General features: G+C 44.1%; 1 protein-coding gene across 6 annotated transcripts in view; it reads right to left on the reverse strand.

The window, feature by feature from the left end:
* The window catches only part of LOC126078111 (HLA class I histocompatibility antigen, A alpha chain-like), a 598,109-nt gene that overhangs the window by 445,508 nt on the left and 125,765 nt on the right, over positions 1–26,836 (reverse strand). The window contains exons 1-7 of one of the 6 annotated variants that reach the window (XM_049888282.1): positions 14,336–14,792; positions 13,777–14,046; positions 13,400–13,579; positions 12,399–12,674; positions 12,170–12,274; positions 11,539–11,586; positions 10,924–11,362 (exon numbers count right to left, since the gene is read on the reverse strand). In XM_049888282.1, the coding sequence (XP_049744239.1) occupies positions 11,358–11,362; positions 11,539–11,586; positions 12,170–12,274; positions 12,399–12,674; positions 13,400–13,579; positions 13,777–14,046; positions 14,336–14,405 (954 nt within the window). In that variant the 5' untranslated portion in view covers positions 14,406–14,792 and the 3' untranslated portion in view covers positions 10,924–11,357. Of the gene's footprint in view, positions 1–10,923; positions 11,363–11,538; positions 11,587–12,169; positions 12,275–12,398; positions 12,675–13,303; positions 13,580–13,776; positions 14,047–14,335; positions 14,794–26,836 lie in introns of those variants that run through there. The other 5 variants (XM_049888208.1, XM_049888239.1, XM_049888253.1 and 2 more) reach the window with 5 other exon arrangements.

The raw sequence follows: 26,836 nt of genomic DNA on the forward strand, positions 1-26,836 counted from the left end.
TGTGTCAGTCCAGGCTTCATCTACTTCAAGCCTGCGTTAGGTTTATGGAGCCCTGGTGGTGAAGTGATTCAGCACTCAGCTGTTAACTGAAAGGTCGACAGTTGGAACCCACCAGCTGTTCCATAGAAGAAAGATGTGGCAGTCTGCTTCTGTAAAGATTTACAGCCTTTGAACCCCTGTGGGGAAGTTCTACTCTGTCCTGTAGGGTAGATATGAGTTGGAATCAACTTGACAGCAATGGGTTAAGTTTATTTATAATTGTTATTTCTTACTTTATAGACACATCTATTACTATAAAATGTCCCTCTTTGTGTCTAATGCAGTCCCTGGGTGGCACAAATGATTTGTGCTCATCTACAAATCTAAAGGTTGACAGTTCACACCCACCCGGTGGCACCACAGAAGAAAGGCCTGAAGACCTGCTTCTGTAGAGACTACAGCTAAGAAACCCCTATGGAAAGCTACCCTCTAACACATAGGGTTGCCATGAGCCTGAATCAGCTCGATGGCAACAGGTTTGGTTTTTATTTTTTGTGCGGATCTAACAACATTCCTTGTGTTACAGTCTATTTTGTCTCATGTTAATGTATTCGTGCTAGTTTTCTTGTGATTATTGTCCAATGGTATATAGTTTTCCATGCTTTTAATTTCAACCGAGCATTGTCTTTGTATTTAAAGTGTGTATCTTTTATACAGCATATCGTTAGGTCTTGTCATATTTTCCAATCTGACAGCATCTGCCTTTAGAGTGGAGTTTTTAGTGCAGCCACATTTAATATAATTATTGATGTGCTTAGATTTAGATCTGTTATTTTTGTACGTATTTTCTATTTGTCTCATCTCTTGCTTAGTCTGTTTGTCCTTTGCTACTTTCTTTTAGGTTAAGCAAAGACTTCTGGTATACTATTTTCTTTCTCTATTTGCTTTTTACCTATATTTCTACTTTAAATATGTTTTAACCAAAATTTATATATTTTATAATTTAAAGACATTATAAAAAGAAAAATACTTATAAAATTTTGTATTTGCTCACATGATTAACTTTTCCAGGCCTAATCATCATTTTTCTACCTATGCGTATGCATCTTCCCCAGACCTCTTTGTCCTTGATCTTCCAATCTGGTTTCTTCCAAGCAACTGACCAACCAGCTAAGCTATTCTCCGTTGTTCATGAGTCCATGCATATCTTTACTTCACATCACTTTTCTCTTTACACGGTGTGGATGATTAAGTAAACCCCTTGAAGTTCTGCTCATTGAGAGAATTGTCTCTCACCACTCTCTCTGAGTCATCCCTGAGTGGGTCTCTAGTGCAGCAGTAGTATAGGTTTGGCTCACACCAACATACTGAGCTGACTCTTCTGTGAACTAAGCTCAATTTTTTCCTTTTCTGTGAACTACCCATAGGAATTCCCAATATCACCTTTCTTCTTTTTTAATAAGGAAATATAATGATATAAATACCCCCTACATTTTGCTTTAGAAGATATGCAAAAATTTGATATATTGTGTTTTAATTTTCATTCATTTCTAAATACATTCTTATTTTCCTTTTATTTCTTCTTTGATCAATGGATTACTTAGAAGTGTATGAATTCATTTCCAAAAAAAATTGAGGAATGTCTAGAGATCCTACTGTTCGTAATTTCAAATTTAATTCCATTGTGCCTAAATAACATACTTTATATGACTTGAATTCTTTTAAATATATTGGGACTTGCTTTATGGCCCAGAATATGATTGACCTTGAAAAATTCCTGTGTGCTTGAAAAGAATGCATATTCTCCTAGGATTTCAGGGATTAATTTGTTATATTTTCGTGGGGGTTCCAATAAATGTCAGTTAGGTAAAGTTCATTGATAGAGTCGTTCAAGTCTTGTGTATCCTTAGTAGTTTTCTGTCTACTTATTCTAACAATTACAGAGATTGAGATATTCAAATCTCCAACTATAATGGGGAGTTCATCTATGCCTTTTTGCAGTTCCATCAGGTTTTGCTTCATATATTTTGAAACTCTGTTATTATATGCATAACATTAAGGATTTTTATGTCCTCTTTATGAACCAACCCTATAATCATTATCAAATGATGTTCATTATCCTTGCTAAAAGTCTTTCTTTTTAAACCTACTGTGCCTGATACTCATCTAGCCACTCGATATTAATGCATAATATTAAAGATATTGATTATTATAATATTAACAGTATTATTATTAGTGTTAGTATATGTCTATGTCTATCTTCTTACTTTTAAACTATTGGTTCTTTATATATAAAGACGTTATTTAAGGCACATAGAGATCCATCTTACTTTTTATCCAACCTGATGATCTCTGCCTTTTTTCTGTTTAGATGATCTACACTTAATGTAATTATTAATATTATTAGATTTATGTCCATCATCTTGCTATTTGCTTTTTCGTCATCACATATGTTTTTTGTTTCCTCATTCCTCTTTATCTGCCTTTATTTATAATTGTATTCTTATATTGCATTTTATCTCTTTCGTTGGCTTATTAACTATGGCTCTTTGTTTTGCTCTTTTATTGGTTCCTTTACACTTTATATTGTGCGCTTCTGACTTTTCACAGCCTACCTTCAAGTGATATTATTCCGCTTAAAGATAATGTAAGAACCTGATAATAGTGTACTTCCATCTCTTCCCTCCTGGCTTTTCTGCTATTGTCATGCATTTTACTTTTACATACGTTAGAAATCCCACACAGTACAGTTATCACTTTTGTTTAAATACTCGATTATGTTTTTAAACAATTTAGTTTCATTTTTGTTTTTGAGAATACACACAGCAGAACAGACACCAATTCAATAATTTCTACACGCACAATTCAATGACACTGATTACGTTCTTCAGGTTATACCACCATTTTCATCTTCCTTTTCTGAATTGCTCCTCCCCCATTAACATAAACTCACTGCCCCCTAAGTTTCCTATCTAATCTTTTGAGTTGCTGTTGTCAATTTGATCCCATATAGATTGTTCTTAAAGGACAACAATGCTCAAGGCAGGCATTCTTTACTATTTAAGCTATGTTTGGTTTTAAGAATACTTCAGGGGATATTTTTTGGTTAAAGTTTTAAAGGTAACCTCATGGCAATAGTTCCAGGGGTTCATCTAGCCCTGGATTTCATAAGGATTTGAAATTTTGTTCTGCTTTTTTTCTCCCTTTTGATTAGGATTCTTCTACAGCATCTTTGATCAAAACGTTCAGTAATGGTAGCTGGCTGGCACCATCCAGTTTTTCTGGTCTCATAGCAAAGGAGGCAGTTGTTCCTGGAGGCAATTAGCCTCACATTCCATTTTCTCCTCCTATTCCTGACCCTCCTTCTTGCTCTGTTGCTGCAGGTGAGTCCATACCAATTGTTCTACCCTGAATGGCCACTTGTAAGCTTTTAAGACCCCAGGGAATATTCACTGAACTAGGAGGTAGGACCAAAACACTAGCTTGATATTCAGCCAATTAACTGGGATGTCCCATGAAGCCATAACCCTAAACCATCAAACGAAGGAACCAAATCCCATGAAGTGTTTGTTGGAACATAAGCAGACTCAGCAGCTGCTTATATGTACATTGTTGTAAACAAATCAATCACACAACTATTTGCCAATTAAACTTTTTACAGATGTACATGTGGACAGCAAATACTTAATCAGCTGTGCATCTCTATCCTTAATCAATGTGATTTTTCCATCACTGTAAATAAAAACTTGGGACCCCATATGCAATCATTCCCTCCCCTTGTGCCATTTCTGAGGTTCCATCTCCTCCCTGAAACCCCTCAGACATGGCACAGGGGCTCCTGAGCTTTCCTCTCCCCCAACCCCTCCTCCACCCCCCGAGTCTGACCCCTGTGGAATCCAGGGATGCATAGAAGGCATCTTCATTCCTCCATGGATGCCCAGCCTCAGGGTCAGCCTTCCCCAGCCTCACTCAGACCACAGCCAGACCCGTTCTGAATGCCAGAGCAGACCGGTGGTGCCCCATGTGACTGTAGGCTGAGGGCCAATGACAAGAGTTCCCTGTTTACCCTCTCACCCCGGACCTCCCCAGGGTCCCTGGACTCCGAGTAGCAGGACAAGGCTCTGCACACAAGAAGGTGTTCCCTTCCAGGGTCAGATTCAGGTGAGAAGTGTTTCCCTAAAGCCACATTGACATAGATGTCTTTTCCCATTGAATGACCACGGATTTGGGCCTCAGTGCAGACCAAGGTCTTCAGACTCTAAGAAATGGTTCATGGTTCTGGAGCTGTCCCCGCAAATATACCTCTTGCCTCAATACCCAGTCCCACAGGCTCCTAGGATGGGACCTAGGACTCCTGAGTTCCTGTCACTTATTCCTGTAGCTGATTCTGGAAATGGTGACTCCTACTCCCGGGAATCAATGAGTGAGTCTCCAGACCTGGAATCTGGGGAAGTACCCCCTGGGGCCATTAAGTTCTCAAAGGAGAGGAGACTCCTGGAGAACTGAAGAACCCAAAAGAGAAGAAGAAAATTGTCAATGCCAAGAGGAGGGGAGAGGAAGAAGCCAGGGAGGACAGCAGGACACGGAGGGCTGGCACAGGAGACACCTGTGGAGAGGAGTTTGAAGAGGGTTCCCAGGTACTGGGCCATGTGAGTGAGAGACAGGTGTCTGTGCCACCATGGGTGGACCAGCCCTAGTCCCAAATTCCCCTCACAGATATGTGTGAACTCAGCCCCAAGCAACCTGCAGTCATGGCCTCAGTTGTGCCTTCATTATCTACAACAAGCAGAGTTGCTGTACTAGACCCAGTGGCCCTGGAGGACCATGAGGAAGACATGGGGACTGTACACCATCCTGGACACAAGGATCTCAGCAGTAAGACGTATTCCAGCTAACCGACTACCCATTTCCCAGTATCCCAGGGCTGGCCCTGTCCCCTCTCCAGCTCCCACCCACAGATTCTGGGATCCTTCCTCTTTCTCCTTCAGACCCCAGCACCGGGATCTTAAGTCTAGATGCCCTCAGACCCTACTCTCTGCTACCCAACCCCTGAACTTAGGAACTCTATAGCCCCGGCCTCAAAGTTCAGTTTTGGTGGCTGACCCAGGGGTTTGGGGGTCACATGAAGGGAAGGCTCCTCAGGGCTACACATGCTGTGGCTAAGCCAAGGCTTCGAGCTGGGCAGCAGCTGCACGTTCTGGTGCTAGGGCTCTGGCTCCTATGGAAGGACTTCCCTATTGACCACCCTACGACCTGGCTGAGCATCCATACTTCTGAGGCACCATATGCACCAGAGACAGCAGGTGTGCATGGCACTGCCAGTCCACTACGTGGGTGAGGCTGGACCAGGGCAGGGTGCCACCGAGGGTTCTGCTGGTTGCAGGTGGGCCTCATGGACACAGCATAATTAGTGAGACATTGAGGATGGAACCTCTGCTGGTGCAAATGTGCACAATTACATACCAGGGCTAAGTAACACCTCCCCACCCTCTACTTAGCATTGCCAGATTAGAAGCAATTAAAAAATGAAGACACCCTACACCCTTCCAACAACACAGTATCCTTCTTTAAAGCTGTGGAAGTTCCTACCATCTGTGTTTGTCTTTAGATTGTGAACACAGGTCAGAGAAGCCCTCACCTCACAGCAGGCTGCTCTAAGCAGTTAGTTAAAATGCAGTTCTATGGACTAGGCCTTGTTCGCCTGTGAGAAGTGAAGGAAGGGCTGTATTTTGGCAAAGTTCAAGGCCTGAGATCTTGCATTCCCTACTGGATTTCAGGGTTGAAATCTATGAGTTAATGGATGCATGTTTCCTCCCTTCCTCTCAGAAATCAAAAGTCATGAGAGTGTAGAGATTCAGGAATTTCAAATCTATCTTAAAAGAAATTAGTCAGGGTTTCAACTCCACTGATGGCAGACTGGACTGTTTCAGGCCAACCCTTCCTCCAGAACAACTACAAAAGCTGGTCAAGAGGTAAGAACATCCACTTGAAGGCACTGGAGTTACCAGGGCAATGAAGACTTGGTGGAGCCAGATTTAGAAAGAAGAAATCCCAGATGTGTGGGCCCAATATTTGTGACAGTCTTTGCTTCAAAGCACTTGTCAAGTTGAGTGGTAGCTGAGAGTCTGAGAAGCTGAGTAAGCCTTTTGGCAGATGCTACAGGAAGAGAGGGAAAAACTGAAGCATAGAATGCTACACAGAAATGCAAATAAATGAACTGTTACTATGCACATACACATGGATGAATCCCAGCAAAAAAAAAAAAAAAAACTGAGCAAAAAAAGTCAGACACAGAAGAGCAGATATCAGGTGATTCCATCTGTATAAATTCAAGAACACACCAAACTAACTGATGAATTAAACCAAATCTGTTGCTGTCGAGTTGATTCTGACCCTATAGAACACAGTAGAACTGCCCCAGCAGGTTTCCAAGGAGTGGCTGGTGGATTTCAACTGCGCACGTTTTGGTAAGCAGCCAAGCTTTTAATCACTGGGCCGCCAGGGCTCCATATTGGGCACAGGACCCAGGAACTGCTTGCTTAACAAACCCAACCGCTGAGGCTGATACACATCTACGTTGAGAACTCCTGGTCTACATTCTTGCTACTAGAAGACTAATCTGAAGACTGGCAGCGTCAGCATCAACCTTGTTACAGACTCTCATGCTCTATTCCAGACCTTTTGAATATTAATGAGATTTCCAGGTGATTCCCGTGCACAGTACAGTTTAGACTCCCTGATCTGTGAGCTTTATAGACACGGTACCAGAACTCTCCAGTCTGCATTTTGAGTGTGGGCTTATCAGATTGCTTAGCAATGGACGGTCCAGGGTTCAGTCTCTGTTTCTTTCTCTTCTGTAGCTAATCACTCTCTTGGTGACTTCATCCATACTCAAAGCTTTAAATATAATTGATATTATGCTTCATTTCCCAAATCTATTTCTACAGCTCAGACTTTTCCCTAAAGTCTAGACTCGTATATCCAGCTGACACCTCAAAAACCTGACATTTCTAATAGGCATCTCAGATATAACATCTCTGAAACTGCATGCCTGCGATGCCCCTTCTCCAGCATACTCCTCCCACAGTCTCCCCATCTCTACTGACATCAGCTCCATCTTCCTATTTACACAGACCAAAACAGTTGGTGTCCTCCTTGGTTCCTCTCTCTTATACCACAAATTTTGTCCTTTAGGAAATCCCATAACTCCAGCAGAATGGGAATTCCAGAACACTTAATTGTGCTCATGAGAAACATTTACAGAGATCAAGAGGCAGTTGTTTGGACAGAACAAGGGGATACTGAGTGGCTTAAACTCAGGGTTGTATTCTTTCACCATAGCTATTCAGTCTGTATGCTGAGCAAATAATATGAGAAGCTGGAGCATATGAAGAAGAGCGTGACATCAGGATTGGATGAAGACTCATTAACAACCTGCGTTATGCAGATGACACAACCTTGCTTGCTGAAAGTGAAAAGGACTTGAAGCACTTACTAATGAAGATAAATGACCACAGCCTTCAGTACGGATTACACCTCAACATAAAGAAAACAAAAATCCTCACAACTGGACCAATGAGTAACATCACGATGAATGGAGAAAAGATTGAAGTTGTCAAGGATTTCATTTTACTTGGATCCACAATCAACAGCCATAGAAGCAGTAGTCAAGAAATCAAAAGACATATTGCATTGGGTAAATCTGCTGCAAAGGACCTCTTTAAAGTGTTGAAGAGCAAAGATGTCACCCTGAAGACTAACATGCGCCTGACCCAAGCCATGGTATTTTCAATAGCATAATATACATGTGAAAGCTGGATAATGAATAAGGAAGACTGAAGAAGAATTGATGCCTTTGAACTGTGGTGTTGGCAAAGAATATTGAATATACCGTGGACTGCCAAAAGAACGAACAAATCTGTCTTAGAAGTAGTACAACAAGAATGCTCCTTAGAAGCAAGATGGCAAGCCTGTGTCTTACATACTTTGGACATGTTGTCAGGAGGGATCAGTCTCTGATGAAGGACATCATCCTTGGCAAAGTATAGGGTTAGCAGGAAAGAGGAAGACCCTCAGTGAGGTGGATTGACACAGTGGCTGCAACAATAAGCTCAAGCATAAAGATTGTAAGGATGGCTCAGGACTGGGCAGTGTTTTGTTCTGTCTTGCATAGGGTCACTATGAGTCGGAACTGACTTGACGGCACCTAACAACAACAACAAAAACGTAACATCCAGCTTCAAAATATATGCAGAGTCCAACCACTTCCCACTCTTTCCATTGCTTACACCAAACCAACATCTCTAGCTGGAATGCAGCACATATTTCTTGGATTTCCTCCTGCCTTGCTCACCCCTTGCCTCTTGATTCTATTCCCAGCACAGAAGCCAGTGATCATTTCAAAAGAGGAGTCACACCATATCTCTGTGGCTCAAAACTGTCCTGTAACTCCCCATCTCACTCAGTAAAAGTCAGAGCCATTCCTATACCCTCAGGGCCTACACAATCTAGCAGCACTTCTGACCTCACCTCTATGACTCTGCTGCAGCTACACTGGCCTCCTCCCTGCTCCCAGAACACAGACACAGCCCTGTCCTGGTGTGTCTGAACTAGATGCCCCCCACCCCTCCCGGGGAAAGATTATGCCAGACATCTTCGTGGCTAATTCCTTCATGTTCTTCAAATCTTTCCTCAAAGGTCACCCTCTCAATGAAGCCCATGCTGACCACCTGAGTTACAATAGCCATCTTTCCTCTCCCGACATACCCACACTCTGAGTCATCTTCCCATAGCACTTAACAGTTTCTAATCTTAACACTTTTATTTCTATGTTTCACTGCAACAGGTTTCTTTAAATGGCCTTTCTGGCCTTGGGTTTGTAATCCTCTCAAAATGATTTTTGGGCCACAGTCTGCCAAATGATTGTTCTCTTTGTGCCTTGCAGTGATTGGTCTGTTTGCTAACCACATAAGTGGCTTCCAAGTATTGGCTGTTTTCCTGGCTGCATAAGCAGCTTGCAATCCATTCAATAGGACTGGCTGGATGCGTAGGTGTCTTAGGTTGGGTTCTCTATATATACAGAAAACCCATATATACAGAGAGAGACTTATACCAAGGAAACACCACATGAGGGTGTAGAAGCTGTAACGACCCAAGTCCGTGGGGCAAGAAAAAGGCTTCTCCTGATTCACATAGCCACAGGGCCTGGTAAACCCAAGATCGGCAGGCCAGAGAGCAGGGTTGTTGCTCACAGTCTGTGAAGATCGTTGAATCCCAATAATGGCAGGCAAGACTGCAGGTAAGCTGCTAGCTCAAGTCCCAAGAACCAGAGGTCAGACCAATAGGAGCCAGCTTCAGGATCCAGAATGAGCCCGAGAGCCCCTATCTGAACGCCCGGCCACACTCGATGCAGGCAACACTGCCAAGGAAATTCCCCCTCGAATGATTGGCTACTCACAGCAGATGCCATCCTTGGGATGATCACATATTAGCTCTCAACAGGGAAGTGCTCACATTATATGACTGCCAAAACACTGAGAATCATGGCCCAGCCATGTTGACACATAATCTTAACCATCACAGTAGGCTTATGGAAAGCCACACCTTGAAATTAACAAGCAGTTTGTCTATCGAAGTAAGCAGTCTCATGGAAGTTTGTGGGGGGCCTCCTGTTCAACAAGAGTCTAGAGAAGACTGTGTCCTTTGGGCCTGGGGTCTTTTAGCTGAGAATCTCCTAGACACCCCCTCAAAAGAGTTATAATATGGGTAAAGGGCTGTAACACTGAGCTGATAACACTAAGGACTGAGAGGAAACAATGCCAAAGCCAGTGGCAGAGAAGCCTAGAAGGGGCCCAGGGCAGAGCTGGCAGCAAATGTCCAGTAGGGATCCAGCGGCAGAGAGAGCAGTCAGGGCAGCAGTAGGAAAACTGGCCTACTGAGCAGATGGCGGCCGAGCTGGCTTAACTTTGGCAGTAGCAGATTCCCTGGCTGTGCTGAGAACAGTGACCCTAAGAGCCAAGAGGTTGCCCTCAGAGGCTTGGGCATGTACTGCATAGAGTGCTGTTGGTAGGTGCTGTTGAGTTGATTTTTGACTCACAGCGACCTCATGGGACAGAGTAGAACTGCCCCATAAGGCTTTCTAGGCTGTAATCTTTACAGACGCAGATTGTCAGGCCTTTTTCCCACGGAGCCCCTGAGTGGGGTTCTAACCACCAACGTTTCAGTTAGCAGCCAAGTGTTTAACAGTTGTACCATCGGTGCTCCTTCACTGCACAGGTGTTGCCTGTAAACAGTTTTGCATCAAGAGTTGTCATAATGCTAGCTTAAGCCTGGCACTGGCTCAGGGTTGTCCCCAAAGCTGCTGGTTGAGAGTTTGACCAGTGTCACAGGGGTCCATACCCAACCAAGGACAGCCACAGAGAGACAATGCAGAGAGAGACAGAGAGAGAAAAACACAGTTATGCTGCACCTGACCTGAGCTGGCGACACACTTGCTTAGAGAAATACATAGCTGCTAACACCTGATTAACAGTATGACCACCCAGTCACACAAAAATGGATACGGGCAATTTGGAATGAGCAAATGGGCCCCCCTTTTAGACATAAGTGGGTTCCTCTCCTACAATGCTAAATGGGGTACTCATGGGGATGGAAGGGACGGGTTAACTTCAAGTATGTTCCTATTTTTTTGGTTTGCTTTGTATAAATAATAATAACACCTTTTGCTTGCCAACAATCTGTAAAGTGTCTTTGTGTGTATGGCCCAGTCAGATTGGACAGCAGACTCCTTATACAAACAGTCTCGTAATTGCTTAGAATTTAGAATACATTCTGCACGTATGCAAACATGTATGTGCACACGTGGGGCACAGACCTTGTCCACGCTCAGCTCCTCCACAGCATCCTCCTGTCCCCACTTGCGACAGAATCAGCATAGCAAAGATGCAAATTCTGGAAGGTTCTCAGATCTTCCATTTATTTCCTCTCTCAAATTTTGAGTATTCCTCACCTTTAAATAACCCATCAACCCCACCTCTTAGCAAGAAATTGAATAAAAATCATATCCAGATTCTCATTTCAATAGGGAAGTGAGAAGCTGCTCAGCTCAGAACAACACAAAGTTATGATAGGGTTGGAGAAGTTCTAGCCCTGCCTCTGCTGGAACAGGAATGCTGATCAGGGAAAGGACACAAGTCAGTGTGGGGAGGGGGTCCTACTGGGCAGGGGTGGGCTAGTCTCCCCACATCATCCCATTATGCTGATAAGAACACAGACACGTTCAGACACCGGTTGCAGAAAGATAAGTCAGGGGTTCTTGAAGTCGCGAAGTGAGATGTGGACAAATTTTGTATCACTCAGTCCCACACAAGGCAGAAGTTTCACGCTGCAGAAGAAAAGAACCAGTAACAATTACAGGTGAGTCACTGTAAGTGTTGATATGCTGAACAGCTCACCACAAGTTCAAAACATCCAAAAATGTCCAAATCCCAAAATCCCCGTAACCCAGTCATTTCCCCTCTACCCAACCGCTCCTCCACATTAGGCCCTCCAGGGTCATACCTTTAGAATCTGTGAGAGGCACATCAGTGCCCTGGGCACTGTCACCACCTGGAGAAGAACAAAAACAGGATCTAGTCAGAGCCTACAGGAGGAGATGAGACTAAAGAAAGAATTATGGGGTGGGAGGGGGAGGGGTTAATGGGCTCCTGTCTACAATGTCCTAAGGGTCTGAACATAGGTCCCTCTTCTTCCACCTGTGGGAAGAAAACTTCGTGTGAAAGACCAGGGAGGAGGTAGAGCCATAAGTTCTAGAGGAACCAGCTAGTCCTGGACCCCAGGGAAGTATCCAGAACTATGATTGCAGACAGGATCCGAAACAAGAGTAAAGATGTGTGGGAACTGGACCAACCATCCTCTTGTAGATCCATCCTCAGCAGCGAACTTCCCCTCTGACCTGTGACTGCTAAGAATCAGCTCTCATCACCAGGATTATCCAAGGTGAGAGGTTTGTCCTTCGTGTTCACATGTGCTTTACATAACAGTAAGTGTTAGCACACAGCACCCCAGACTGGGTAGGTGCCAATATATGGATGATGTCTTCCATAGTGAGGCAGGACAGGAACAAACTCTTACCTGGGGCTTGAAAGCCACCAGTAGGATAAGAAAACTCAGACCCCAGCCCCTCCCCTACCTGAGCTCTTCTTTATCCAGATCACAACTCCAGTGACCACAGCTCCTAGGAGAACCAGGCCAGCAACAATTCCCAGGATGGAAGTGGTGGGCTGAGGAGGCACCTCTAGGAAGGGAAGGAAAGGCAAGGGAAGGGAAGCGGCCCTGGCCTCTAGGTCTCACCCTTGACCCTGCTGGAGGTGCCCAGAAGAGCACCCTGAGGAGAGGCTTTGCCCTTGTTCCCTACTTACCCCATCTCAAGGTGAGGGGCTCAGACAGCCCCTCATGCTGCACAAGGCACACATATCTCTGCTCCTCTCCAGAGGGTACTACCAGGGCAGCCCACTTCTGGAAGGTCCCGTCCCCTGCAGGCCTGGTCTCCACAAACTCTGTGTCCTGGGTCTGGTCCTCCCCATCTCGTTGCCAGGTCAGGGTGATCTCCGAAGGGTAGAAGCCCAAGGCCCAGCACTTCAGAGTGACCACACCATCAGAGATGGGGTGGTGGGTCACATATGCCTTTGGGGGATCTGAGTGGAAGGGTCAGAAAATTTAGGAACTTTCCATTGCCTCCATGGGCCGCTTGAGCAGGGCTCACATGACCATCCTGAGAATGAACAGGACAACTGGGGTGGGGGGGATGGAGAGCAAAACCCAAACCACAGCCTGCACCCAGGGGTGTAGAACAATCTCCTACTCCTTGGAAAGTTCTAGAATTTGGGTGAGCCCAGGATAACAGGCTCTAGGTCTCTGAGGGGAAGAACAGGTACTTCTAGTCCTGACCAGAGACTCAGAAAAGCTGAAGTCAGACTTTCAAAGAGGTTGACTGGGGCAGAGAACAAGGCCTGAGAGAGAAAGTCCACTGAGCCCACTAACAGGTTCAATGGGAACTGTCAATCAGTTATTTCAGCAACCGTCTCCCCCTTCACCCCCAGAGACTGGAGCCCTTAATTATCCCTGAGACCCTTAGCAGACCTCTGGGCAAGTCTTTCTCTGGTACAGAACCTGGACACCTGGGTGGACTCCGCTCTCTCCCAACTCATGCCAGGTGAGTATTCTGGCGCTGATGCCATTTTTCTCTCCTCCTTGTGTGACACCATTTGGCGGAACGGTCCCAGCCTGAGAGGAGATAAGGGAGGTGCCCCATGGCCCCTCTAACCTGCTCGCAGAAGCGTCTCCTTCCCTTTTTCCAGATATCTATGCAGCCACTCCACACACTCCCCCTCCAGGAAGGCTCTGACGCGCTCCGCCTCACCGGCCTCCTCCCACTCCCGCCGGGTGATCTGAGCCGCGCCGTCCGCCGCTGTCCAGGAGCGCAGGTCCTCGTTCAGGGCAATGTAATCGGTTCCGTCGTAGGCGATCCGAGGGCACCCGCGGAGGAAGCGCCCGTCCGACCCTACCTCGCAGGTAGACAGCGCCTGGATGGTGTGAGAACCTGACCGCCCCCGCGGTCGGCCCAGCCAACTTAGCCGTTTCGGCCTACTGAAACCTGGAGGGAATCCCCGCGGCTCTTCCGGGGTCGAGGGGCTGGGCGGGTCCCAAGGCCTCAGTGTGAAGTTGGGACCCGGAGATTCAGGGCGACCAGTCTGTGTGGGCGAGGGGACCCGTGACCTGCGATCTGGCGTCACTCACTGGTGTCGCTGTGGTTGTAGTAGCCGCGCAAGGCCTGCAGGCCCACTCGGAGAGCCTGTGCGATGTCCTTGGCTCCGCGCGTCAGCTCTGCCCAATGCTCCGGCCCCTCCTGCTCCGCCCACGGTGTCCGCGGCTCCGACCCCGGATTCGCGGCGTCGCTGTCAAAGTGTCCGAACTGCGTGTCGTCCACGTAGCCGACGGCGATGACGCGGGGCTCCCCAACGCCGGGCCGGGACACGGCGGTGAAGAAAAAGTTCAGGGAGTGGGAGCCTGGGGGCGGGGAGTGGCTGAGACCACCGACCCCCTCCCCGTGAGGCGCCCGGCTCCGGGACCGATGGGGGCGGGGAGGGGCGAGGAGGGGCTGGTAGGCGGAGAAGGGGCGGCGGGAGGAGCAGGGCCAGGACACAGGGGTGGGAGAGGCGGGGGCCGGGGCGGGGGAGGGGGCCCTGGGAGGGGGTGGTGGTGACGTGGCTTCCCTAGGGTCCTGAGCTCCAACTGGGTGGTCCCTTCTCTCCTCTTCCCTCCACAGAGGCCGTTTCCCTCCTGACCACACACTCACCCGCCCGGGTCTGGGTCAGGGGCAGGGTCCCGGAGAGCAACAAGAGGAGGATCTGGGAAGCCATTAGCATGATCACTGGAGTCCGGGGAGACTGAGTTCCAGTGGGTCCGTGCGCACCTTATAACCGGGAACCGAGGAGACACTGATTGGTTACTGCAGAAACCGGATACACAATGGGAGTGAGAACTGGTGTCGCGTCAAGTTCTCCAGACAGAAGGAACTGACACAGGTTGTGAGGGGGAGAAGTGAAACTGGGGAGAAGGGGAATCCCCACCTCTTGGCTTCCTCACTCCAGACACCACCCTCGGGGCCTGAGAGCCAAGCCTAGGTGCTAGGACTTTGTCCTGACCCCTCTCCTCCTGTACGGACCGCTCTTCGTCACACTGGCTCCCTGAGTCCTACCCTGGGCTGTCAGAGGAAACCGCGGAGAAACCCCCAGGCTGGGGCCGGTCCTTTTCCTTTTCTTCCCTTCTTGGAATGCCTTTCCCTGAACTGGACTCCCTCCCTCCCACCTCTTATTTCTCCCCACCTGGACTTCTCTAGAATAAAATTCACCCCCAAAGAATTTGATGCCAGAGACTGAGCTCGCCTTAGGAATGAAGGTAGAAAGACCAGGGGTCTCCTCCTTAAACCTAGAAGGTTGTGTCTGAAGACACCAGATAGAGAGTCCCACAGAGACAAGTTTCCTTTTTATTAATAGTAGTGGCTAGCTCAACTTTGATAACCCCAAACCATCAGTCATTTAATCTGTAAGAGAAGTAATTTTGTCCATTCATGTACAAATGTGTCTGAAAGGCTCTGCAGCCAGGCTCACAAAGTTCCCAAGTTTGACTTTCCCAAACAATGCATCTATGACTCCTGCGTTAGTGTATATTAAAATTATCTTCATTTCATAGCTCTGAGTTTGTCTGAGTCCCACGGCTATCTTCAATACAAAGCAGCTCATGAAAGCACAATTCATTACTGCATATTTTAACCAGAAGAGTGTAGGAACTTTTAACCTCTTCAAAGTTGCGAGTGTTCAACAGTCAAAAATGCCTTTGCCAGTGCACAACCATTGACTGTGTTTATGTATTATTAACACCTAAAGGATTTTTTTTTTTAAACGATATAACAGAAAGCTTGGCAGTTGGAGCCCTCTCAGGGACACTGGGGAAGAAAAGGCCTGTTGATCTGTTTCCCTTAAGATTTCAGCCAAGAAAGCCCTATGGAGCAGTTCTACTCTGTAGCACATGGGCTTTGGCATGAGTCAGTAGAAGACAACAAGGGATGTCCATATTTTATCGGGACACTTGGTACTGTTATTTTCTTTAACCTGGTTAGCATGAGGAGGCAATTCATATTTAGGTAGACCCACAGAATGTATTAAATATCAAATGCAAAGAATACCCAGCTAGATCCTTAGGTATATATATTAATTAAAAATCTATAAACAACATACTTAAATTTGAGAATTCCACTACTTAGAATTCTTTTCTTCTGCTTCTTTCCTCACCTCCTCCTTCTCCAGGCCTTTTCTGTCTCTCTCATCCCTCAGGCCCTCATCACCCCTTGGTTTCCACCACCCTCTCATTGTTTTGGGCTTTTTTGTTGTTGTTGTTGTTGTCCCTTTTTTTTTGTTATTGAACATTTGGCATAGGTTTACAGAACAAACTACCTTCTCGTTAAAGAGTTAGTACATATTTTTTTAGGACATTGGTTAACAACCCCACATGTCAACACTCTCGCTTCTCAACCTTGGGTTCCCTATGAACAGCTTTCCTGCCCCGTCCTGCCTTCTAGTCATTGCCCCTGAGCTGATGTGTTCTTTAGTCTTGCTTTGTTTTACGGGCCTGTCTAATCTTGGGCTGAAGAGTGAACCTCAGGAGTGACTTCATTACTGAGCTAAAAGGGTGTCCGGGGGCCAAACTGTCAGGGTTTCTCCAATATATATGAGACAAAGTCTTATCATCCTTGCTTCTAAGGAGTATTCTTGCTGTACTTCTTTCAAGACAGATTTCTTCATGCTTTTGGCAATCCATGGTATAGTCAATAATCTTTGCCCACACCACAACTCAAAGGCATCAATTCTTCTTTGGTCTTCCTTCTTCACTGTCCAGCTTTCACATGCATATGAAGCAATTGAAAACACCATGGCTTGGGTGAGGTACACCTTAGTCCTCAAAGTGACATCTTTGCTTTTTAATGCTTTAAAGAGGTCTTTTGCAGCAAATTTGCCCAAAGTAATGCATCATTTGATTTCCCATTTGTTTTTTATAATTTTTCTTGTGCTTTAAGTGAAAGTTTACAAATCAAGTCAGTCTCTCACACAAAAACCCATATACACCTTGCTACACACTCCCAATTACTCTCTCCCTAATGAGACAGCCCGCACTCTCCCTCCACTCTCTCTTTTCATGTCCATTTCGCCAGCTTCTAGCCCCCTTCACCCTCTCATCTCCCCTCCAGGCAGGAGATGCCAACATAGTCTCAAGTGTCCACCTGATCCAAGAAGCTCACTCCTCACCAGCATCCCTCGCCAACCCATTGTCCAGTCCAAACCATGTCTGAAGAGTTGGCTTCGGGAACGGTTCCTATCCTGGGCCAACAGAAGGTCTGGGGGCCATGACAGCCGGGGTTCTTCCAGTCTCAGTCAGACCATTAAGTCTGGTCTTTTTATGAGAATTTGGGGTCCGCATCCCACTGCTCTCCTGCTCCCTCAGGGATTCTCCTGTTGTGTTCCCTGTCAGGGCAGTCATCAGTTGTAGCAGGGCGCCATCTAGTTCTTCTGGTCTCAGGGTGATGTAGTCTCTGGTTCATGTGGCCTTTCTGTCTCTTGGGCTCGCAATCGCCTTGTGTCCTTGGTGTTCTTCATTCTCCTTTGATCCCGGTGGGTTGAGACCAATTGATGCATCCTAGATGGCTGCTTGCTAGCATTTAGGACCCCAGACACCACTCTTCAAAGTGGGATGCAGAATGTTTTCTTAATAGATTTTATTATGCCAGTTGACTTAGATGTCCCCTGAAATCATGGTCTCCAAACCCCTGCCCCTGATACACTGGCATTCGAAGCATTTTCGGTTTATTCAGGAAACTTCTTTGCTTTTCGTTTAGTCCAGTTGTGCTGACCTCCCCTGTATTTTGTGTTGTCTTTCCCTTCACATAAATTAGTTCTTATCTACCATCTAATTAGTGAATACCCCTCACCCACCCTCCCTCCCTCCTCTCGTAACCACAAAAGGATGTTTTCTTCTCAGTTTAAACTATTTCTCAAGTTCTTATAATAGTGGTCTTATACAATATTTGTCCTTTTGCAGCTGACTGATTTCACTCAGCATAATGCCTTCCAGGTTCCTCCATGTTATGAAATGTTTCACAGATTCCTCACTGTTCCTTATCGATGCATAGTATTCCATTCTGTGAATATACCACAATTTATTTATCCATTCATCCCTTGATGGGCACCTTGCTTGCTTCCATCTTTTTGCTATTATTGTAAACAGTGCTGCAATAAACATGGGTGTGCATATATCCGTTTGTGTAAAGAATCTTATTTCTCTAGGATATATTCCAAGGAGTGGGATTGCTGGATCATATGGTAGCTCTATTTCTAGCTTTTTAAGGAAGTGCCAATTCGATTTCCAAAGTGGTTGTACCCTTTTACATTCCCACCAGCAGTGTGTAACTGTTCCAATCTCTCCACAGCCTCTCGAACATTTATTATTTTGTGTTTTTTGGATTTATGCCAGCCTTGGTGGAGTGAGATGAAATCTCATTGTAGTTTTAATCTGCATTTCCCTAATGGCTAATGATCGTGAACATTTCCTCATATAACTGTTAGCTACCTGAATGTCTTCTTTAGTGAAGTGTCTGTTCATATCTTTTGCCCATTTTTTAATTGGGTTATTTGTCCTTTTGCAGTTGAGTTTTTGCAGTATCATGTAGATTTTAGAGATCAGGCGCTGATCAGAAATGTCATAGCTAAAAGCTTTTTCCCAGTCCGTAGGTAGTCTTTTTACTCTTTTGGTGAAGTCTTTGGATGAGCATAGGTGTTTCATTTTTAGGAGCTCTCAGCTATCTAGTTTTTCTTCTGCATTCTTTATAATGTTTTGTATACTGTTTATGCCATGTATTAGGGCTCCTAACGTTGTTCCTATTTTTTCTTCTATGATCTTTATAGTTTTAGATTTTATATTTAGGTCTTTGATCCATTTTGAGTTTGTTTTTGTGCATGGAGCGAGGTCTGGGTCTTGTTTCATTTTTTTGCAGATGGATATCCAGTTATGCCAGCACCATTTGTTAAAAAGACTGTCTTTTCCCCATTTAACTGTTTTGGGGCCTTTGTCAAATATCAACTGCTCATATGTGGATGGATTTATGTCTGGATTCTCAATTCTGTTCCATTGGTCCATGTATCTGTTGTTGTACCAGTATGAGGCTGTTTTGACTACTGTGGGGGTATAATAGGTTCAAAAATCAGGTAAAGTAAGGCCTCCCACTTTGTTCTTCTTTTTCAGTTATGCCCTATTTATCCTGGGCCTCTTTCCCTTCCATATGAAGTTGGTGATTTGTTTCTCCATCTCATTAAAGAACGTCATTGGGATTTGGATCGGAATTGCATTAAATGTATAGGTTGCTTTTGGTAGAATAGACATTTCCAAATGTTAAGTCTTCCTATCCACAAGCAAGGTATGTTCTTCCACTTATGTAAGTCTCTTTTGGTTTCTTGTGGAAATGTACCGTAGTTTTCTATGTATGAGTCTTTTACATCTCTGGTAAGATTTATTCCTAAGTATTTTATCTTCTCAGGGGCTACTGTAAATGGCATTGATTTGGTGATTTCCTCTTGGATGTTCTTTTTGTTGTTGTAGAGGAATCCAGCTGATGTTTGTATGATTATCTTGTATCCCAATACTCTGCTGAACTCTTCTATTAGAGTCGTTTTCTGGAGGATTTCTTAGGGTTTTCTGTGTATAAGATCATGTCATCTGCAAATAGAGATACTTTTATTTCTTCCTTGCCAACCTGGATGCCCTTTATTTCTTTATCTAGCCTAATTGCTCTGGCTAGGACTTCCAGCACAATGTTGAATGAGAGTGCTATAAAGGGCATCCTTGTCTGGTTCCTGATCTCAATGGGAATGCTTTCAGGCTCTCTCCATTTAGGGTGATGTTGGCTGTTGGCTTTGTATAAATACCCTTTATTATGTTGAGGAATTTTCCTTCTATTCCTATTTTGCTGAGAGTTTTTGTCATGAATGGGTGTTGAACTTTGTCAAATGCCTTTTCTGCATCAATTGATAAAATCATATGATTCTTGTCTTTTGTTTTAATTATGTGGTGGATTACATTAATTGTTTTTCTAATGTTGAACCATCCCTTCATACCTGGTATAAATCCCACTTGGTCATGGTGAATTTTTTTTTTTTGATGTTATTGAATTCTATTGGCTAGAATTTTATTGAGGATTTTTGCATCTACGTTCATGAGTGATATAGGTCTATAATTTTCTTTTCTTGTGGTATCTTTACCTGGTTTTGGTATCAGGGATATGGAGGCTTCATAGAATGTGTTTGGTAGTATTCCACCTTTTTCTATGCTCTGAAATACCTTTAGTAGTAGTGGTGTTAACTCTTCTCTGAAAGTTTGGTAGACCTCTGCAGTGAAGCCGTCAGGACCAGGGCTTTTTTTTGTTGGGAGTTTCTTGATTACCTTTTCAATCTCTTCTTTTGTTATGGGTCTATTTAGTTGTTCTACTTCTGTTTGTGTTAGTTTAGGTAGGTAGTGTGTTTCTAGGAATTCATCCATTTCTTCTAGGTTTTCAAATTTGTTTGAGTACAGTTTTTCATAGTAATCTGACATGATTCTTTTAATTTCAGTTGAGTCTGTTGTAATATCGCCCATCTCATTTCTTATTCAGGTTATTCCCTTCCTCTCCTGTTTTTCTTTTGTCAGTTTGGCCAGTGGTTTATCACTTTTGTTGATTTTTTCAAAGAACCAGCTTCTGGTCTTGTTAATTCTTTCAATTGTTTTCCTGTTTTCTATTTCATTTAGTTCAGCTCTAATTTTTATTATTTGTTTTCTTCAGGTGCCTGTGGGTTTCTTTTGTTGCTCTCTTTCTATTTGTTCAAGTTCTAGGGATAATTCTTTGATTTTGGCCCTTTCTTCTCTTTGGATGTGTGCATTTATTGATATAAATTGGCCTCTGAGCACCGCTTTTGCTGTGTCCCAAAGGTTCTGATAGGAAGTGTTTTCATTCTCATTGGATTCTATAAATTTCTTTATTCCATCCTTAATGTCTTCTATTATCCAGTCTTTTTTGAGCAGGGTATTCTTCAGTTTCCAAGTGTTTGATTTCTTTTCCCTGCTCTTCCTGTTATTGATTTCCACTTTTATGGCCTTATGGTCAGAGAAGATGCTTTGTAATATTTCAAAGTTTTGGATTCTGCTAAGGCTTGCTTTATGACCTAATATGTGGTCTATTCTAGAGAATGTTCCATGTGCACTAGGAAAGAAAGTATGCTTGGTTGCTGTTGAGTGGAGGGTTCTGTATATGTCTACGAGGTCAAGTTGTTTAATTGTGGCATTTAGATCTTCCGTGTCTTTATTGATCTTGTTTCTGGATGTCCTGTCCTTCACCGAAAGTTGTGTGTTGAAGTCTCCTACTATTATTGTGGAGCTGCCTATCTCGCTTTTCAGTGCTGATAGAGTTTGTTTTATGTATCTTGCTGCCCTGTCATTAGGAGCATAAATATTTAATATGGTTTTATCTTCTTGGTGTATTGACCCTTTAATTATTATATAGTGTCCTTCCTCATCCTTTCTGACGGATTTAACTTTAAAGTCTATTTTGGCAGAAATTAACATTGCCACTCCTGTTCTTTTTTGATTGTTGTTTGCTTGATACATTTTTTTCCATCCTTTGAGTTTTAGTTTGTTTGTGCCTCTAAGTCTAAGGTATGTCTCTTGTAGGCAGCATATAGACGGATCTTGTTTTTTAATCTCTGCCACTCTCTGTCTCTTTATTGGTGCATTTAGTCCATTTACGTTCAGGGTAATTATGGATAGGTATGAATTTAGTGCTATCATTTTGATGTCTTTTTTTGTGTGTGTTGACAGTTTCTTTTTCCCACTTGATTTTATGTGCTGAGTAGATTTTCTTTATATATTGTTCTTTCCTCATATTTGTTGCTGTAGACTTTGTTTCTGCTGAGTCTATATTTTTCCCTTGTATTTTATTTTGATGAGTAGGATAGTTTGTCTCCTTTGCGGTTACCTTATTATTTTTTTTTTATTATTTACTCCTATCTTTCTAAATTTAAAACTAACTTTTATTTCTTTGTATCACTGTATCTTCCTCTCCATATGGAAGGTGTATGATTACATTTCTTAGTTCCTCTTTATTATTTTAATGTTGTCTTGTTTTATATAATAACATTGCTGTTACCCTGTTTGGGGCTTTTTTTCCCCCCTTTATAATCTTGCTTTGTTTTTTTGGATTTCCCTGTCTGGGTTGACTTCTGGTTGCTCTGCCCAGTGTTCTAGTCTTGGGTTGATACCTGATATTATTGATTTTCTAACCAAAGAACTCCCTTTAGTATTTCTTGTAGTTTTGGTTTGGTTTTTACGAATTCCCTCAACTTGTGTTTATCTGGAAATGTCTTAATCTCACCTTCATTTTTAAGAGATAGTTTTGATGGATATATGATTCTTGGCAGGCAATTTGTTTCCTTCAATTTTTCAAATATGGTCATCCCCTTGCCTTCTTGCCTGCTTTGTTTCTGCTGAGTAGTCCGAGCTTATTTTGATTAGCTCTCCTTTGTAGGTGACTTATCGTTTATCCCTCACTGCTCTTAAAATTCTCTCTTTATCTTTGGTTTTGGCAAGCTTGATTATAATATGTCTTGGTGACTTTCTTTTAACGTCTGCCCTATATGGAGCTCAATGATCATCTTGGATAGATATCTTCTCATCTTTCGCAACATCAGGGAAGTTTTCTGCCAACAAATCTTCAACAATTTTCTCTGTATTTTCTGTTATCCCTCCCTGTTCTGGTACTCCAATCACTCATAGGTTATTTCTCTTGAGAGAGTCCCACATGATTCTTAAGTTTTCTTCATTTTTTTAAATTCTTTTATCTGATTTTTCTTCAAATATATTAGTGCCAAGTGATTTATCTTCGAGTTCAGAAATTCCAGCTTCTACTTGCTCAATTCTGTTCCTCTGACTTTCTCTTGAGTTGTCTAATTCTGTAATTTTATTGTTAATCTTCTGAATTTCTGATTGCTCTCTGACTATGGATTTTTCCAGCTTATTAAACTTTTCATTATGTTACTGAATAATCTTTCTAATTTCTTCAGTTGCTTTATCTGTGTGTTCCTAGGCTTGTTCTGCGTATTGCCTCATTTCCTTCCTGATGTCTTGAAGGGTTCTGTATATTAAAGTTTTGTATCCCGGCTCTCGTAATTCCAGGAATGCACTTTCATCTACAAGATACCTGGATTCTTTCTTTTGAGAGCCTGTTGAGGTGATCATGGTCTGTTTCTTTATGTGACTTGATATTGACTGTTGTCTCCAAGCCATCTATAAAGTTATTACATTAGTTTATGCTTGCTTACTGCGTCAGAGCTTCTTGCTTTGTTTTGTTTTGTTTTGGTATACCCTTATGGGTTGCTTGAGTGAGGTAGCTTGATTATTTTCGCCTTTGGCGCTCTGGTGTCCTGTCCCTAGCTGGCTAAAGCTGTTATCAGTTATATCAGTCTAGGAGTCCATTCAGTTTTCTTGTATGAATTCAGCTCAGGTTTCCAGGTAGCTGATCATCAAGTGTGTGGTACAGGCTCTGTCTTACAGTCTTAGAGGGACAGGGGTGGTTGGTGTATATACAGGTATCTGATTGCAGCAGGAGGCCATGCTCTGAACAAGGCAGGGGGCTAAGAACCAATCCCCAAGTGTCTCTGAGGAAAACACGTCTCTGTTCCCTAGAGCATGGTGGTGGGTGGGTTCTGCAGAGGGACCGTGGGCACCCAAAGTTTTTGGTTGTAAGGACTTGGGGGGTACCAGTTATCTTTGGACCCCTGTCACGAGTGGCTGGGTGACCTGAGTGGAGCTACCAGTCCTTAGGTCCCTGATGTGGGTAGGTGAGGACCTTGTTTAATAGGCAAAGCAATGTCAAACGTCAAACACCCACCTCTCCACTGCACAGCTGAAATGGTTGGAGTTTGCCAACAATGGCCTATTCTCCCATAATAGGCCCACACAGGTCCATGCAGAAGGGAAAGGTGCTCCAGGTCCACAGACGGTTTATGCCTGGACAGGAGCCACTTCTGTCTTGAGCTCCCCCAGTTAATGAAGCTAGCAAGTTATCTTTTCCCCCCAATTGCAATTTTTCCTTCCCCAAGGCCGGGAAGATGGCTCTAGGTGCTCACCAGAGCCTATCTCAGGCCCAGGGATTCAGCCACTGAAGCCGGCTTGGGGGTGGAAGGGCACGTTAAAATATACGCAAGTACTTAGCTTTTGCCATGAGCGCCAATCTCCTCAGGTTCTGGAGGTGTGAGTGGGCTGTGAGGCTGGCTGCTTCTCCCTGAGGAAACTGCGGCCAAATGCTAGTACCAGCCTGCCCCCGCCGCCACCGCTCAGGGAATGGTGCCTGAGGGCTCCCTGTGATTCAGGTCCGGTAACTCCTCTCCAATTCTGAATGGTCTCTTCCTCCTCCTGCCCCTCAGTTCGTAGTCCAAGCTTGCCTTCGATGCTCAGCGCTCCCAGCTTGTCACAAATATACTCGTTTCACTTGTTTTTTGGGGTCTTTGTTGTAAAGAGGGCTCGCCGGAAGCATCTGTCTATTCTGCCATCTTGGCTACACCTCTCGTTTGATTTCTTGATTGCTGCTTCCATTGGTGTTGATTGTGGATTCAAGTAAAAGGAAATCCTTGATGGCTTAAATCTTTACCATGATGTGCCTGTACATAATAGGCATTTTTGTTGAATGAATGAGTGACAAATATAACTGTAGAAGAATTTACTTGCATCACATAAAAATCAAAAAGAAAAATACAAAAACAAAATTAGGAAAGATTTTATTTTATGCAACTAATATGCGTGACAATTGAAAACTTCATTCAGTGCTGTGTGCTTATCCGTGGCAGACTTGAGCCTGTGTATTAGTTTTCTACTGCTGCACAACAAAATACCACAAACTTAGTGCCTTAAAACACCACCCATTTATTTGTTCACAGGTCTGTCTGTAGGTCATCTGTCCAGGCATGGTGCGGATGGATTCTTCAGACTAGGGTTTCACAAACTCACACTTTCATCTGGAGCTGGGATCTTCCTCCAAGCTCATACAGAGCTGTTGGCAGAAATCCGTTTCTTGCAGCTGTAGTGCTGAGGTTCTCATTTCCTTAGTAGATGTCAGCGAGGAGGCCCTCCCAATCCTAGTGGCCACCAGCATTCCTTGCAATGTGGCCCCCTCCATCTTTAAGCTCACAATCCAAAACCTTCTCACATTGACCCCCTCTCACACTTTGAATCTCTTTGTTCAGGAACAGCCCAGTCCTTTTAAGGGCTCACCTGATTGCATATTCTCCCTGTCTTAAGATTAAGTGATTGGGACCTTAATTACATCTGCAAAATCTCTTCATGGCAGCAGCTACATTAGTGTTTCAGTAAGTGGAAGAATGTGAACCCATATTTTTATGAAGATAATGTGCATGTTCTGTGTATGTTTGCCAGCTGCATCCCCTACTCCCCAGGATTTATGAAAATGTACTAAGAAACCCTGGTGACACAGTGGTTAAGAGCTTGGCTGCTAACCAAAAAGTCTGCAGTTTGAATCCACCAGATCCTGCTTGGAAACCCTATGGGGCAGTTCTATTCTGTCCTATAGGGTCATCGTGAGTTGGAATTGACTCGATGGCAACAGCTTTGCTTTCTTTATAGGAAAATGCCTGGAGAATCGGAGCACAGTTGGAAAACAGTCATATAGCAGGCTTATGAAACTATCTGGGGTGGGGGCAGAAGGGACTGTTGGAAAACAAACATAGAATTCACATAAAAATATAGTAACCAGAGGGTGGTTATCGGAGGTCATTTTGTAATCTGCTTAGTATGCCCTGGTTCATCCTTTTATGGTTTATTTAGTTACAGTTGGAAATGAAAGTTCACTTAGTTTCTAGTGAATGGTAATAAAATACAATCTGTCTATGGATCAGTTTTATATGGCCTTTCTTGCCATGGTCTTGTAACTCTCACCAAATGATTGAGTGGGACTATGCAAATCAGGTGATTGTGGCCCACCAAGGGGATTGGACAGCTTGCTAATAATGCAAATAAGGTATGTGGCACATTTGTGGGGGTGGGACAATGCAAACAAGATGTACAGAACCCTATAGAAGGGATTGGTCAATTTTGCCATCTTGCTAAGCTTAAAATGAGCCATCCCAGAGGAAAAATGAGGGGACCTCACTACCACCAAGAAAGAAGACCTGAGAGTGGAGCATGTCCTCTGGACCCAGGGTCCCTGCACTGAGAACCTCCTAGACCCAGGAGACAGACAGCTGTAATACCAGAGACTGTGCAAGACAGCAAGAAGCAGTGGGAAGCACAGCAGAGAACCAGCAGCTACAGAACCAGGAGACCGGCAGGAGATGGCACATTGGGCTTCCCAGCCCCCGCCTACAGGGAAGAGTTTTGCTGTCCAAGTGGGGTGCCTCCAGACACTTATCGGTGGAGCTAGTCTTGCCAAAAACCCATGAATCTAGAAAGATGAACACCTTTGGGCTAAGGCTTACTGGTGGATTGGGGTGCCTCTGGCCATTTATCGGTGGAACTGAAGAGTTTTGTAACACTTGCCTGAGCAGGGCAGAGGCCAGGCCAGCCCAAGAGCCCTGAGGGCCCAAGGGCCAGGGAGAAGCCTGCCTGGAGGCACCACCAAGAAGCCATCCTGACTGAAGAACTGTATACTGAGTCATTCCTGATCCTGAATTGTAACCTGTTGTCTTAATAAACCCCATAATCATGAATATTGTCTGTAAGTTCTGTGTGGCCATTGCAATGAATTATTGAGCCTGGCAGAAAAGTAGAAAGTGTCACGGGAGTGACAGCTGGTGTCAGAATTGGTTAAAAAAGGTCGGAGACAGGTTTGTCTGACTTTCTGCTCAATGGAATCAGCCTTGGGCTATTGATGCTGATGGTAATTCCCCTCTCTCCCCCTGAAGTTAGAGGACCTCTGACGCCACCACCCCATTTTTATAGTCTACTGAGCCATGAGAGTTTTCTAAAATCAAATAATGACACATTTAATATCTTATAATAAATTTAGAGCAAATAAAAGCTAAAGTACAATAATTTATCCTCTTTTTTGGACACTGTATTAGTTATCTACTGCTACATAACTAGTTACCCAGAACTTAGCAGCTAAACACAACAAGCATTTATTATCTACCACAGTTTGCAAAGATCATGAATCCGGGCATGTTTTACCTGGGCACTAGTGGCTCAAGACCTCTCAAGCTGTCCTTTAGGTCTG

Source organism: Elephas maximus, chromosome 1 (genome assembly GCF_024166365.1).
Source record: "Elephas maximus indicus isolate mEleMax1 chromosome 1, mEleMax1 primary haplotype, whole genome shotgun sequence".
NCBI classification, from domain to species: Eukaryota; Metazoa; Chordata; class Mammalia; order Proboscidea; family Elephantidae; genus Elephas; species Elephas maximus.